Source organism: Spea bombifrons, chromosome 6, assembly GCF_027358695.1.
Source record: "Spea bombifrons isolate aSpeBom1 chromosome 6, aSpeBom1.2.pri, whole genome shotgun sequence".
In the NCBI taxonomy this organism is placed as follows: Eukaryota; Metazoa; Chordata; class Amphibia; order Anura; family Pelobatidae; genus Spea; species Spea bombifrons.
Genome location: NC_071092.1, coordinates 42,547,820 through 42,564,287, shown reverse-complemented (window position 1 = coordinate 42,564,287; position 16,468 = coordinate 42,547,820). Strand labels below are relative to the sequence as shown.

The 16,468-nt window shown below is 42.4% G+C and overlaps 1 protein-coding gene across 1 annotated transcript in view; it reads left to right on the top strand.

The window, feature by feature from the left end:
* Nucleotides 1–3,485: 3,485 nt before the first annotated feature.
* Nucleotides 3,486–16,468, top strand: part of LOC128500958 (microtubule-associated serine/threonine-protein kinase 2-like) — a 17,905-nt gene continuing 4,922 nt past the window's right edge. Inside the window, exons 1-4 of the mRNA XM_053470329.1 lie at nucleotides 3,486–3,562; nucleotides 3,762–3,969; nucleotides 12,697–12,844; nucleotides 13,148–13,290. Coding sequence (XP_053326304.1) covers nucleotides 3,486–3,562; nucleotides 3,762–3,969; nucleotides 12,697–12,844; nucleotides 13,148–13,290 — 576 coding nt within the window. The remainder of the gene's footprint in view (nucleotides 3,563–3,761; nucleotides 3,970–12,696; nucleotides 12,845–13,147; nucleotides 13,291–16,468) is intronic.

Genomic DNA, 16,468 nt, shown 5'->3' with positions numbered 1-16,468 from the left:
TCTGTGATGGTTCCCACGGACTGCCTTGGTTGGGCTAGTTCCTGCACACGCATGCACACCGCTACGGAAGACGTGACGTTGTTACGGCACATCTATTCATGATGCCATAGAACATCTTGAAGGGTGGAAGGGTTTCATGGTTTGTCTAAGCGGAACAGCAGCTTAACTAAAGTGCCTTGGGAGATAAGTAAGAGCAGTAAACGGCCCTGAAAAGATTTTTCTATCAGGCAGCTTTAAAGTGTGTGCGCCTAGAAAAATAATGTGTCACATACAGGCACAGGTATCTAATGTATCGCGTGGTGGTTGATAGCAGGGTCACATAGGGCTGATGGCCCGGTTCCTTTTTAAGGACAGGCTTGTAGGAGTTATGGTTGAAGGACATCACGGTCTTTTCCTGATCACTGTGTCAGTCCCATTAGTGATACAGCATAACTCATCAACATAACTCCAGCTTTAGTAAGCTTTTTATTAAAAAATTATTCTGTGTCGTATTGATAGCATTCTGAGCGCCTAGAAAAGAGGGCGAGATTAAAAAAAGTGACTGTTCCTAATAAACAGGGAGAGTTGGGATGTATGCACTTGTGAGGTATGCTCCCCTAAATACCATTGACTATAAATGACCTGTTTGAGTGGAATACATAATTCAACCGACAGCAGAATATGACATATACTGTAAATAAATGGACTCGGACTCGGCGTGGATCTGCTGCAAAGCTAAAAGCCCAAAGACACCAGCGCAGTTAAAGCGGAGGGCTGCTGTACAGTGTCTGGAAGACGTGGCAGGCGCTAATGTCATTCTTTGATTGCTGTTTACGCTCGGTAGGTTTGCAGAGCCGTGACGTCTCTTTCATTTCGCACTGGAAAATAATACTTAACTTTTCCAGAATGGTAGAATCGCCGTTACAGATGGCACCGTCCTCAACAGAATTTTCTTCCCTTGTGCTGCATTTTCCTTTTTTAACATGATAACTAGATGTCTAATTTGGGTCAGATTATAATGCCGTTATTTCACCTCCCTGTCTGGTCTTTTGCTCTTTGAAGAGATCCTAAAAATGATCCTAAACAGTCTGATTTTCGGGCAGTGTCCTGCTGTCTCAGGTAGCTGTCCCACTGTCGGGCTGGTTGGGAAGCTCCTCTGATCTCTCCTGACCAGTCCAGGAAGGTGAAAAAAGCAATGGAGATCTGTGTCGTTGAAGGATTTACCTCCTTTACGATGCCAGCACTCCCACCCCCACATCACTAGCTTTGTGGGTTGGGAAGCTGTTCGGGTAAGGGGGGTGGATGACCACACCTCCCAGCCCTGCCCACTTCCTGTCCCGTCCACTTCCTGGTCAGTCCCGCCCCTTGCCACACACCCCAACACAAGTTTCCCGATTGGATACCTATAATATTGGGGATATGCTATATGTAACATATAGAAACCCCCATATTTATCATGGGAGCAGCCATCATAACTTCCTGTTCTCAGATTACTCCTCCCCCTTAAGCTGCTGATTGTCGTGGATTGGTTCTGGAAGGCTTTGTAAGGATGGCTTGAGGAGAAGGCAGAGAAATCATTTTCATGAGATTAACATTTACAAGCTCAAAGCAAACCAAGCTAGACCTGCCCACCAAGCCTCTCTACGCATACATTATCCAAAGCGCAACAGGGAAGGAGGTGTTTTAGTCAGTGAAGCTCCAGCTTGCACTCTTCAGCTTTGTGCTGAAAACCTAATAAAGCCCATACGGCTCACTCAGCTATGTTTTTGTAGCAAGTCCTCTTTAAGAACCCAAACAATACGAGTTAGATGTAGGTTGGCTGGGAGTGCCGAGGGAATACCGTCGAGCCACAATCTTGTTCAAGGAGTCCTAGACACAAAGAGTGCGGAAAATGAACTCAAAAAAAGGAAAGAGAGTAACGTTTTTATGGGAGTGAATAGGTTCTTACTGGACACATTATGCCTAAACAATAGTGTATACGTTCAGCGAGGGATTTCGGGGGTCTGATCCATTTTTAGTGACTCAGTGTTCTGGGCAGGGAACCTGCGTATCTCCGTGATCTATTTGGAAAATTGCGTCATGTTTAGCGGCAGTTCCATATATGACCGCAAGGAGGCATCCCAGATTTAATGTATGTGGCTGGATCCTCAGGAGCCATCGGTGAGCTAAACCAGCCCTGGTGCAACTGACCATAGAGGTTTAGAAATTTTGGTGTAAATGACTGTATTTACTGACAAAATGTCAGTTATGTCTGTTTTTTTCAGCACAGTTCTTGGGACAGATTGTTGTTTCCATGAAATCCACGCATTTCAATTACTAATGCTTTTGAGTTAATGAAGTAGCCCCTGATGCCACGCAGGTACGAGGAGCTCCTGCTATGTGTGCATGACGGTGCTGTTACCGCGCATGTTACAGTGACCAGAGGACATCCAGGACTCCCACGATCTGTCTCATCCCAGGAAGCAATGAATCAGTCAATCACCAGTGATTGTGAAAAAAGGGAGGTATGACATCACACACTGTCCTAGTGATTGAAAATATTATAATATTATACATACATTGTTTAAACCAACAGCACAAAGGTCAGGGCAACTCTGAGCAGCACAATATGTACAATATTTAACGCCAAAGCAGAGGCGCCCCATGTGGAGGGACAAATAGTCAGACCTGTGTTTGCCCCGGAGTCTCCGGGTGAAGTGCCGACTCTACTGCAGCATTTACTGTGAAAAAAAACTGTCAAATCTGTACCAGTCCCAAAAACACCCAAAACGTGGAGAAAAACAACATAAACGGTGCTTCTAGCAGCACACCGCGCGTGCGCAGCGTGGCCCTCACTAGGACTCCTCTGTGATGGGTGCCCAGAAGGACCAAATCACGGGGATCCAAACATACCCTGGACTCCAAAACTTCCCCCTCTCACAGGTACTCACTTCAAGCAGCAAAAATGAGAGAAAATTCTCATCACTGAGATGGTACGACCTGCGGCACAGCGTGGCAAACATAGACTGTGCCACCCAATAAGACCCATTCGGCCCATCTGGTCTGCACATTTTTCCTGATGTAAAGAATCAAAATTGAATCAGTCTAGATTTGGGAACTATATGACTATCCCACGCATGTTTAAATCCCATCGCTGTATTACCCTCTACCACTTCTGCTGAGAGATTACTCCACATATCTACCACCTTCTTAGTAAAGTAAACCTTCCTTACATTACACATAACCCTCTGACCCTCTAGTTTTAGTGGTGATGGCTGGGTTCACACTAAGGAGATATAGTCATAGAGGTGTGACCGTACTCAGTAGCAATGTGGCCTTATCTGGAACAAAATGGACTTTAGTTTCCTAAGTGAGTCACTAAATTTAATTTAATACAAATGAACCCTGCTATGACGTCATGTTATAATACACAGAAGGGTTATGATGTGTTATAAAGGGCAGAGCAATGAACTTCCCCCATTATTCTATATAGTACACATGTTACTAGGGGAAAATGCAGTGTGAAGATGACTGACAGGCAACAGAAGCCAATCATCGTGAAGCTCAAACTGAATTGCACTATAGCCCCGCCCCTAGTGTGCACGTAGTTCCTTGGTATTTACCTCCTCTGGGACACGCCCCCACACGTCGCGCTGTTCTGCTGCTGCGGCGGCGGGTTTGACAGGAGAGATCGGATGTAGTTCCGGCTGGCGTAGTGATCGCTGCGGCCCCAGGTCGGGAATTAGTATTGGAGCAGCCCGGTTAGTCTGTGAGGAGCTGACGCGGGTATCCGGCGCCTGAAGCTCCATAGAGATTCGGGGTGAGGGGTATCGACATGGTGTCGGGCTCTGTGCGGGATCCCGGCTGAAAGCCAACCTAAACCTTACCGGAAACCATGAAGAGACTGCGGGGAAGCCAAGAGAAACCCGCAATGGGGATGAAGCGCGGGCAGCCCAGTCATTCCGCAGGAGAACAGCGGGACCGGAGGACCGGGCAGGCGGCAAGGAACAGGTAATGACGGTAAATGGGGTAATACAGAGGCCAGGGTTATCTCTTAATAGAGAGTCCTCAGTACAGACCACTAACCTCAGCAGGGACCACTAACCCGCTGAGCTTACAAACTAAATTGCAGACAAGATCTAGACTCGTGAGGCCTCTGCTATTCGTTACTGTTAATAAACCAATTACCGGTAATTGGTAACTTAATTAATTGTTCCTACAATCATGTGGAAAACAGCGTTAGAAATATATTTGTGTGTTTATATATATATATATTATACCGTAATTCACTTTATTGATGTACCTATATATAACATAACATACATATATTCATACATACATACAGTAAAGCCATCAGCAAAGACATGCCGTGGTGATTGCACTATATTTACATTTTGCCCCATGTATTTGCCCCTCTACTTTGTTAATTAATACATATACCCACCGTTTCTATGTATTATTGCCCCACTTTATAGCTCACATGTGTTGATGGCAATGTTTTTTTTCTTATCTCAAACTCAACCCATTAAGTGTAAACCTGCATATTGCAAGCCTGGGTGCATTTCTCTGGATAACCTTCCAACCACTGGGGGCGCTGTTTCCTCCTGCTCTGATTAGTGATTGTGGCTCTTGCTTAGAATCCATACATTATAATATATATAATTAAACAGCGTATCAAAACTCTTGAAACCAGCATTTTAAATTGCCACTAAGAGAAATGCAAAGTGCAGCCTGTTTGTTTTCATTAATTTCCCCCGACCTCTTTATGCCCTGCGGAGAGTTTCTATGTAAATAGCTCTGTATAGCTGCGTGGCCACTCTATGTTTGTATGACCCGCCACACTATCCCATTCGCGTGTAAATGGCACAGATGGATGTGACGGGGTCCAATCCAGGAGTGACTCTAGTGCGAGAAGGTGACTATGCACACAATGGTAGGTGGCCAGAACGCCCGGTACATGAGCCGTGCCAACTCCCCAGATATGGAGAAAACTTAGTAACTAAATTAAGGCTGTAGGGAGACAGAACGTCCATCAAATTCTACCTCGCTGTTTATCCGGCAGACGTCAGTAAATACAATCGACTTCCATTTGTGTCTCAGAGTTATAACTAATTCTGCCGGATAACCAATTATATATTTCTTTGCTAAAAATGACCGCCTAGCGCGTGTTTCAAGGCGTTGGTTGAATTTGATGTCTGTGAGCATCCAGAGCCGCTGCCGGATCAGAAGAGAGCGCGTTAGTGTCAGGAGCGAGCTCCCCCAGCGGGGCTTTGCTTCTGGGAACGTGCATGTGTAGCCGTACGTCAATGAAGGAAGCAGCCTGCGAAATAAAGCGGCTCTGTAGCTGAAGTGCCGCTAGATAGCCGAACGACTTCACTGAAATATGGAGCTTTGTCAGCCTCTAAAAGAATTCTTCATTTAATATCACTGCCCTTTTACTGACCTTCCTCGTGGTACATTACGTGTTCGGGTGCTTTCCACATGTGTTCTAGGCTACCTTTCCGACCGGTTTGTGAGTTTTTAATTTTAATGTTATATTTCACATTGTTTAAGACCAAAATTATTCCGGGTTTCATACTCCGTGGAAATCTCCAATCCTCTGTCTATCCAGTTTGTAAATGACGTTACATTGTAGTTTGTTCCAACGACACCTGTTTGGTTTATTGCTTATTCCTTTAGCGAGGATATTTAATTATGTTAATACAATGTATGGATCCGAAGCAGATGTACGCTGTGCCAATGACAGCTGCCATTCTGTGACTTCTTTCCATGTGTTGTATTGTTTCCCAATGAGCCCCAGTGAATTGAGGTATTTATACTATATATTTATTATATACTCTCGGTATATATACCAAGTGCTGTCTCATCGCCTGAGAGGAAACTGTCAGCAGGGTAGAAAGCCGGCAGAAAAGTTGGAGAGGAAGCTCGCATCAACATTATGGCGGCAAATGTTCTCCGGCTCCTCGCCTTTTATTTGTTGATATTTTTATTCCATATATCTATCTTCTATCTATCTATATATATATATATATCTCCATATATCTTAATGTTACGGAATGAACTGGATGAATGGGAAAGCCGTGGCCACAGTGACTCACAGAAAAGAACCACACTGCGTGGCCAATACATGTATGTGGAAATAGGATATGATGCGGCACACGATGCTATATTTAAAAGTAAAGCATGATAATTAAGTAACAAAAAAATGGTAAGTTACTCATTGGAGTCTATTCACTAAAGTGAGAGTTATAGTTTCTACTCCCTTCACTTCACTGTTTGTTAGGAAGGGCCAACACTTTCTCCAGCAAGCATGAAACTGTACAAGTTACACAGAGACATTTAGATTTCTGCCAACTTTAAGCATCCAGAAGTCCTTGGCAGCGAAGTGTTAATGATTTGTATGGCGGTTTTGTTGGGGTAATGTATGTATATGATATATCCTGTGCTTGGTGTGGGAATTTCACCATGTTCTTCATCCCAAGTTGTTTAAAAGCCACCCGCAGTTGTGATGCCAGCTTGGCTTCGCTCCATTATAAATGCGTTCCAACACTTCTCCCCAAAGCTTCTATTTGATGATATTCCCATGTGACGGAGCGGTGTGTGTTTAATAAATCAGTATTAACTTTAATATTTTGTGTCCAGATGAAAGACACATTGTGTCTTTTTTTTTTCTTTTCTTTTTTTGCATTAACGTTGCAATGCTGATATTTTGTGTTTTTAACAAACAGTAATTCTAGATGTTGCTAGCTTTATATTTCGTCATATTTTAGACAAGTTTCAGACCTCAAAGTGCCAACGCTGCATGTTGGTGCCACCCCTGGTGTAGCGCAGAGTTGTTTTTGCCTTCCAGAAAGAAAACGTAACACACACGCAAGCATATAGTCACACTCGCTTACACGCGCACAGCAATGCGCTCCGAGTCTGCACAGCCCTAAAAGGTGCGCCGTGCCTTTAAGACACAGATCGGCTGCATATAACGCACGGCCTCCCTAGGGTAAATGGGCCAGTTGAGGAAAGCAAAGATCTCCCCTGTAACCGGCCTATTGAGCAGCATGATATGGGGGTCCTGATCGTCCAGGAGGGAGTGCTGCCGCGTCACTGCACACATGTATGTACACACTTACATATATGATTATGTTGGGGGATAAATGTAGCAATTTAATAAAGCAGAATTTGAAGTCTATTTAAACTGAATCGTTCAGTTAGCAATCTGGCCACATGCCACAACAGAGGCCTCGGCGTGCCGCTTGTGCCATTGGTTGCCTTAAACTAAATGGAAAAAACGTATTGAAAAAATAAGGATTACTATTGAAATTTTTTTTTTTTTTTATAACATCAGGTTATCTTAATGCGATTGGTGGCAAGCTGCCTTTTAGTGTTTTTCTTTGTGTATGCGTGTTGTGTTTCTGTGCATTGCAGGGAGTTCACACTACTTCTCTTTTTTTCAGCATGTTTTATCTCCGTTTCTTTTCATATCTACAAAGGAAGCTTCTCCGTACCTCTCTCTGCCGGTTAGGGACCATAATGTTCTGAGTCCCACAGTCAGTGCAGTTTCACGAATGACAAGGTTTGAATCCCCTACTATAGATATAATCAACCTGTAGCTCTTTTGCTAAAATGTGTTAAAAAAAATAATAAAAATTTGATAATAATAATTAAAAAAATAATAATAAAAATGTTTCTTCTTCTTTCTACCTCACTGATGCCATTCAGTCAGCTAAATGCTAATACAGTTTAGGAGCGGCTGGCGGGTATACCGCATGTGGCCACCCAGTACTGTGCCTGCGTATCTATTAGGCTTTCGTTCACTATCAATACTTTATGCTCAAGCAGATACTTTGTGCAGAGCTGTGTAGGATGGGGGCTTTTAGAGTAAAATGTGAGGGGGGCTCTTTAAAGACTTTTCATTAAAAAATTACTTTAATTTTTAAATTACTTTTCCTCGTCTGTACACTCAGTCACTTGGTTTATAACAAGAGTCATACTATGTGCTGCTGAAGGGTAACGTTGTGTAGTTTTGTGCATTAAACGGCACCGGTCATCTTTTTTTCATCATATCAACACCTCCTGCTGTATAAACATCTATCGATAATCATGGACGGCCGGAAATTTCCGTTTGTACGGTTACAAAAGAAAAAAAGGGAAATCTAAATAGTGCTTGAGATGTGGAACTGTCTCTGATGGATTATCTCTGATTACTTTCTCTTAGTAGGAGAGATGATTCTATGAACAGGGTCACTTCTTCTGAAATCCATGGCTGAGAATCCATCATAAATATTGCTGCTGTAATTAGCTCTTGCAGTTTAAGGATGGATGTTAATTAAATGTTGGTGTTAATTTCCCTTGCAGTGGGATTATGTTTTAAGGCCGCCCTGGTTTAATGCTTAGAATTATCCATGGCTGGAGCCCTGAGCATGCGCGTGTGTGTTTGTATATATATATGTGTATATATATATATAATATTACTGTTATCAGATGTAAGAATTGAAACAGTTACCCTTTCTTTATAGATAGATTATAGGTTTAAATAGTGTGTTGTTTTGTAAGTAAGACCATCTTCTGTAAGTGTGTGGTTTTTTTTGCTTTACCTGTATTTAGCCCTTTTTTCCTCAGTTATTTCAAATTGAAGTTTTGAACTCTTGCAATCTTTTGTGTATGATGGGCCTGAAGCTTAATTTTAGTTGAGAAACTCTGATAATAATAGTAGGCGCTTCTACCTCATTCAAAAAGCGCTCGTGGCGCACCCAACAACTCTGAGAGCGGGAAGTGGCCTGTCCCTAGGGTTCATTATAAAATAGCAGACAAGTTGAGGTGCTGATAACGCTAAATTACTTTCTGTGGTTTCTTTTTCCAAATCCCCGTTTGGTGTGACCCATGCTCAGTAAAATAACTTAACGTTTCATTAAAACGTGCCTTTAACTGTTTAGAGATTAGTTACTTGCTTTGCTCGGTCTGTGCATCAGAAAGACAATAAACGGTTCCAGGGCTGGCTTTCTGTTGAAGTAATATTCGTGTAGATGAAGAACAGATCTGCCTTGACTGAAGCTTTATCCTCCTTTGGTTTATGTTCCTGACGAATGCACGCAAACTTCTAATGTATCTGGTGAGAAAATGCTCCGTAGTGCATTCAATCCTCGCCTTACACCCTCGTACGCTGTGGGAACGCAAATTTCATGAAACACTGCTGAGGATTGAGACTAAACAGTTAGTGTAAGCTTTTGGCCCAATATTCTTTTAGAAGAACGTTATGGAAACGGAATATAAATCTAATAACTTCTCTATTTGTGGCTTGGATGCTTCCACAAAGGGCTGTATTTAGTTAATGTTTAGTGGATGTGGTCACATGAGATTTTTATTGATTTGGTCATTGAGTGATTATGACATAATACGACCTTATTGGAATGTTTCACCGTGGGAGTTGGTCTGACATTTCGCTCCGATCGATGGGGGCGCCTTCCAGAGGGACCCCTCTCACCCGGGGCATTTACCAAGCCGCCATTGGCAGTAAGTCCGTCTCCTGAACACACATAAGGGGGCAGAATCTTTTCCTTGGTTTTGCTATAAGAACCACATGGAGATTTAAAGGGTCCATTCAGCTATCATGTTCATGTGACTGAGTGACCCTTTAATTACCTTACAGCTTAGCACAAGCTTCTGTTCTATTAAACCAAAGTCCATGCAAAATGATTTTCATTGTTTGTTGAACGATACATGAAGGAGCTAGAAGTGAAAAGTGATTTGATTGAAGTCTCTCAGATTCAAGGTCATAGTTTTAGAACTGTTATCAAAAGAAAGCCGTATGTACAGAAGATGATCAGGCATGAAACTTTTTTCCCCCTTAAACAGCAGTTTTATTATTATATTCTGCGCAAAATGATAGTAAAATTCTACAAAAGAATTTCATGTCTAAAGGGTTCCGGGTCCAACTTTTTCCAAATGTGGGGCTCGTTCTGATTTATTGGAGTTATATACTTAAGAGAGCCATAACAGTCTGGGAAATGAGATAAGACATGTTTTCAAGTTATTATCAACACCTTATCTACCTAATATAATATATTGGACGGCGATTGTGTTCACAGTATGCCCTTTTTATAGCGAGTATTTCCTTTTAAATGACTGTACAGGTAAAAGTGACCTTCATATGAAGTTTAACCCCTTCGTGACAAAGGCTGATTCTATTTTTTGTACCCTTCGTGACAATGGCTGTTTTATCGTTTCTGCGGTGTTTGTGTTTAGCTGTAATTTTCTCTTAACCCATTTACTAAACCCACACAAGTTATATATTGTTTTTTTCAGGACAAGAAGGGCTTTCTTCAGACACCATAATTTTTTATATATGATGTAATTTCCTATAATAAAAATAATAAAATATGACGAAAAATTGAAAAAAAAAAACACATTTTCTCACTTTTATTTGAAAAATCTTTTATTCATCATAAAAAGCTACTGAAAAAACCTGCTAAATAGATTCTACTATTTGTCCCGAGTTTAGAAATACCCAATGTTTTTATGTTTTTTTGCTTTCTTCTACACGTTATGGGGCAATAAGTACAAGTAGCGTTTTGCTAATTCAAAACCATTTTTCTCTGAATCTGGTAATTCTGTCTCCATGTGGTATTTGGGGCATCTTTGAAGCCAGCAAATTAAATTTACCCCACCAAACCATATATTTTTGAAAACTAGACACCCCAGGGTATTTTAGATGCTGATAGTTTAACCCTTTCCATGCACTAATCCTACCACCAACCCTTGTCAAAGTTTGTGATAGTAATTGTTTTTGCTGTTTTTTTTACATACTTTGTACTTCAGTTGTGAAATTACAGCTCCTGGTATGCTGTTGCTGTCACACAACACCCCGATATGTGTTCAGCAACATCTCCTGAGTACATTGATACCCCACTTGCATGGGTTTGTCAGATTGTTTGGGGCCAAAAGGGCCACATTTGGAACATGCCTCCTCAGCCGTATACCGCTGCATGGTAACAATTGCAGCAAAAATAGTGGGGAAGGAAAGGGTTAATGGCTCTAATAAAAAAAATTAAAAAAACCTAAAAAAAAAAAGTAAAAAAAAGTAAAAAAAAAAAAGAACCCCTATGCCACTATGCAAGATCACTGTTTATGCAGTGATCAATGGCAATGAAGGGGTTAATATTAAATGGGTGGCTCTTATATATTTTATTGGAAAAAACACTGATCTGTCTCTCTCCCTCACTAGAAGCAAGTGAAGGAGGGAGGCAGATCCAATACTGATCAAAGGCAATGTTTAGAAAACATTGCCTTTGATTTAGCAGATCATGATCACTCTTATGAGTGATCTGACCACTAGGGGTGTTATTCACTGGATGTCCATGACATCCAGCAACACCCCCCCCCCCATGATGACAGCAGGCTCCGCCCCCCGGCTTGATGGGCGCCGCCATCTTGAAACACCGCGTGTGTTTCGAAGACGCCGGCACCGGGAAGGTAAGTTGAGCATTTAGGAAGCGATCGCGAGTCGCTTCCTTTGCTAAACAGGTGTTGTAAAGATGCCTCGATACTGAGGCATCTTAGCAACACCAGCTAAGCAAAGGAAGCGACTCGCGATCGCTTCCTAAACCCGTTTTTCGGCGGCGGGCGCCGCCATGTTTGAAAGACGTGCAGTCTTTCAAACGTGTTTTTTTATTTGCTCCTAGGAGCGATCGGGGGGGGCCGGGAATGTTTTTTTTGGTGTTGCTCAATGCCTCGATGTCGAGGCATTAGAGCAACACCGTTTGAGTGAAAAAATCGATCACGGATCGATTTTTTCACCCGTTTAAAGACGTGCCGGTCCTGGCACGTCAATTGTCATAATCGTCACGATTTTCGGTGACGTGCCCGGACCGGCAATTGTCATCAAGGGGTTAAAGTAGTGGCCGCCAGTCTGTTGGCAGCTACTTGTGCCCAGTTTTTGGAAGGCTGTTCCTATGGGCACCTATAGTAATATAATGAGATTATAGTTGGCACCTATAGTATAGGTTTCCTTTAAAGCTTTATTTATTCAGAGCGTGTGAGGACTGCAAACTTCTGGAGACCCTTAGTTGGGGCAACCAGTTGTACATGAAATAGCATGTGGTTCCAGCCATATTATGTGGACCGTTAGGGAACAAGACTTTTTGTGAATGCTCATTTGTCATTTGAAGGTTAAGGCTTGGGTTTAGAAACAGTCAAGACAGCCATGGCATCTCCGCCACTGGAACTGCTCAATACTCCTATGAATCAAGCTAATACGAGCTGTCTTAGCCTTGAACATGACCTACAATACAGCATCAGCACTGGCGCAGGGCTGTCCAACCAGTTGTCTTATGGATCTTTGCCCTAATAATGTTTTAAAATAGCTTCTCTTAATCGTTTAATTACAGTCTGAACTGCATTGGTTGTTAAGATGGTTTAACTGACCGTGTTGAGTTTACCTATTCACATAAGGGTGGTCATGTAGCCTTTGGCTTTATAACCAAATGTATCCTGTACATTGTATGCTTTGCAGTCCACAATTATGTGATGATCCTTGGCTGCTAATTCACAGTAATGCTGAGCCCTCCCTTGTGCGCAAGCCCCCCAAATCTTACTTGGTACCCTTAATTTAATCTAGTTTTATTACAGTGTCCATTGTTAAAGGTGCAATAGCTAACACATTAGGAAAGGAACACAGTCTGATCATCTAATGTCAATTTTAGTATTGATTTGCAGATTTTGAAGGTTTTTTTTTTCTTCTCTCCATAGGACACCGTTCCTCCTCCGGCTCCGCTGATCTTTAGGAAGCTGAGCAATCCAGACCTGTTCTCCTCTACAGGAAAGGTTAAATTGCATCGGCAACTGAGCCAGGATGACTGCAAGCTTCGGAGAGGAAGTTTAGCGAGCTCGCTTACAGGTGAAATGTCCAAATCTCCATGGAATCCCACACTTATAGCTTAACAAAGCGAAGTTATTATTCCTCTCCCCTTTTTTTGTTGAATGGTTCAAGTGGGCTTTGTAAGGAAAAGAAAAATAACGTTAAGATTATATTTCATGCTAGTTTTACAACCCTTTTCTAGTCAATTTCTTTCAAACAGTTGTGGCAATCGGGAAAACACAAAAATCACAACCGTAGGTAGTTTTAATAATAATAATCTTTAGTTGGCCATTGAGATAATAGCTTCTCTGTAAATGGCATTTAACCTTTTCTTTCTTATAGGTAAGCAGCTGCTCCCCCTTTCTAACAGCGTGCACAGCGGGGTCAGTCAGCTAACATGGCAGCCCCCTGCGGAGTCTTCCAACTTGGTCCGAATGCGAAACCAGTGTCTTGGCCAGTCCGCGCCGTCTCTCACCGCAAGCTTCGTAAGTTGTAAAATCTGTTTAACACAATGGTAAATAAATGTATATGCGTTTCCGTTGAAGCCCTAAAATCATTGCGATTCGAGTATTAAGGGAAGTCTCGTTTTATGGGCTGGTTGAACTGCGTCTGAGAGATATACACAATACAGACCGTGTTTCTAGGCTATGGTTTACTCCTTTTCCTCCTCTTTTTTTGTTGCGCTCACCAGGCTGTCTGGCTCTCGGTATATATTTTCCCTCTTTTCAGCTGTTAAGCAGCGCTGTGAAATTCATTAGTGTAAGATTCTTGGTGCTGAAAGCTTCAACTACAAACCACATACCGCATTTGCTCGATTATAAGACGACCCCCCCAAAATCAAAATATTAATTTAGGAAAAAACCAAAAAGCCTGAATATAAGACGACCCTCTAGGAAAAAAAGTTTTACCAGTAAATATTAATTCATGTAAATATATTTTTTAAATTTCCTTTTATTTGCCAACCTGCCCCCCCCCCAGTTATGCCACTCTGCCCCCAGAAATGCTTTATACCCCCCCTATTTGCCACTCTGCCCCATGATATGCCTTATACCCCTATATGCCACTCTGGCATATAGGGGGTTAAAAGGCATATCATGGGGCTGAGTGGCATATAGGGGGTTAAAATGCATTTCTGGAGGTCCAGAAATGCATTTTAACCCCCTATATGCCACTCAGCCCCATGATATGCCTTTTAACCCAGCATGTACTGGCTGCCTTGGCTTGATAGGAGTGTGATTGCTGCTAACAGCAATCACACTCCTATCAAGCCAAGGCAGCCAGTACATGCTGGAACCTGGGGATGATAGTAGTGGGATTACAGCCTCCCTATGCCATGCTACAACCCCCACCCCCCTTACACATCCATGCTATCACACACAAACACACATTCACAAACATTTAAATACTCATTCATTCCATTAATCACACATACTTCACACATTAATCACACATACTTACCCAAAAACCCTCCCCCACCCCCTTACCTGAACTGCAGATCTCTCACTCGAAGACTTCTGCAGGGGACGGCTGTACCAGCAACTTCTCTGGCCCGGCCCCCAGAGGAGGGAGGGGGAGATAGAGTTCTGTGAGGAAGCTACAAGCTTCCTGTCCTCCTGCTTCTAACGGAAGAGACGCTGCTCGCGACCGGTAAGCAGCATGGCCCCAGCCATTTTTTTGGGGTCTGATTAGAAGACGACCCCGATTATAAGACGAGGGGTATTTTTCAGAGCATTTGCTCTGGAAAAAACCTCGTCTTATAATCGAGCAAATACGGTATTTGGGGACAAGGTATACTTCCAAGTTGCTTGGAGGCTCTTGGCTCTGTCTGTTGCCTGGCTGAACACGCTTGCAGATTATAAGTTCCACTTAATGTGTTTATAAAGGCTAATGCTATCCTCCAAGACATGAAGGGACTCTTGACACGATAAACAGCTCATTAGAGGTCAGCAATCCTGAGATCTTGGAGAGTACAAGATGTGTGCAGCTGTTTAGTAACCATGTGGGGATTGCCAAGCTGTTCTCCATCCCCAAACTGGAAGTTACATTTCACCAATGGATTTGCCTTATGAGAAAACTACTGAATGTGAGATTCCTCCCCTACAAAAAAACCCTTAACCATCATATATTACCCACTTTTATTTCACACTCTCTGTACTTTTGTCCGCAGTTCAGCCATTTAGTGCCTTATGAAGCATTTACTGACTTATTTTGGCTGTTCCCCTCTCTCTCTTATCTTTAAATATCTTTTTTAATTAAGTGTAGCCTTAGAACCGCTATTCCTAAACATTTCCCAGAAACAAAGTCAGATTCTGCCTCATGCACATTTTTTGTCAGGAATACTTAATATATCGTATATCGTAATATATACGATGTCATGTTATTGGCGTATGACGCAATACATTATTAAACAGTATTTGCCAGTAAGGTTCTGATATGTATATATTGATCATATTTACAACTGGTGAGGCTGCTGGAGACACTGGAGTGACCCCTTGAAGTATCTGAAGGTGGAACACCAAGCACTGGAGAAAGGGTTATTATTCTTTTCGAGCCAGTCATTGGCATGCTTCTAGGATTCTCATCGGAGAACAGGTTTGAGATGTGAGTGTGACTTGTTCCACCTTTATGTTGTGTATATACTGAGAGTGAGTGAGATCACATGAGGCTGAGGCTTATAAATCACCATAGAACACAATCCCCCCTCCTGCATTCAAATAAGGGGGACAGAAACTCAACGCACAAACAACGCAGTTAACAGAATTATAGGGAATGGAAACGATTGCCTGATACAAGCTACCCAGAAATTAACCCTTTGCCTCTGCACTGCCAATGGTCCTATGACAGGTTAAATAAAAACAGGGGGACATTACACAGAAGCGAGCACAGGGGGAACCCTCAACTACCATGTAATAAATAATAAAATACATTTGAAACATCTGATTAAAAGGTTTGGGTTTTTTTAAGTAGCTATAACGATAGATTGGAAATAAAATGTGTGTCCGTAAACAAGCCTGTTTTCAGACACAGCTCGGGTTAGCATCAAAGAGGCAACTGTGAATAAAACCGCATTTGCACATGCGCGGCCGGAGTGTTATCTATCAATCACTTGTAATGCTTAATGTAAAGAGCGATGGAGTCTAAATGCAGGTAGTTGTATGAAGAAAAGAGTTATTCTGTTTTAATACCCCAGAAGCTCGTCACTTACCACGCTACATCAAAGCGAAATCCCAAGTCGAATTTCGTATAACACGTCCCTGAAAAGCAAACAGAACGGATCAGTCGGGGAAAGAATCGGCACGCAGATCAGGATTCTAAGGAATCATCACTATGGATCCCGGTTACAGAGTCTGGGAAGAGTCACCCATCCACATAAAACCCACATTCTTATAATACAAACAAAATGAAAAATATTAGGAATTTCACACATAAGCTCCACATTCAGTTTGTGAACTACTGTACAGCGCTGTGGAATATGACGGCGCTATCCAACAACACACAGAAAGTATCCCCGTGTGTGATTTGGGAGACGAGGCGTCGATAACTTCCTCCGGTGCCATCAGAAGGTCGTTCTATCCATTCGCTGCCGTGCCAGTGAACTTATATTCTTAGTTACAACCACGAATCAGACGTTTCTCCTGCGAATGATGCTTCGCTCTCCTACTT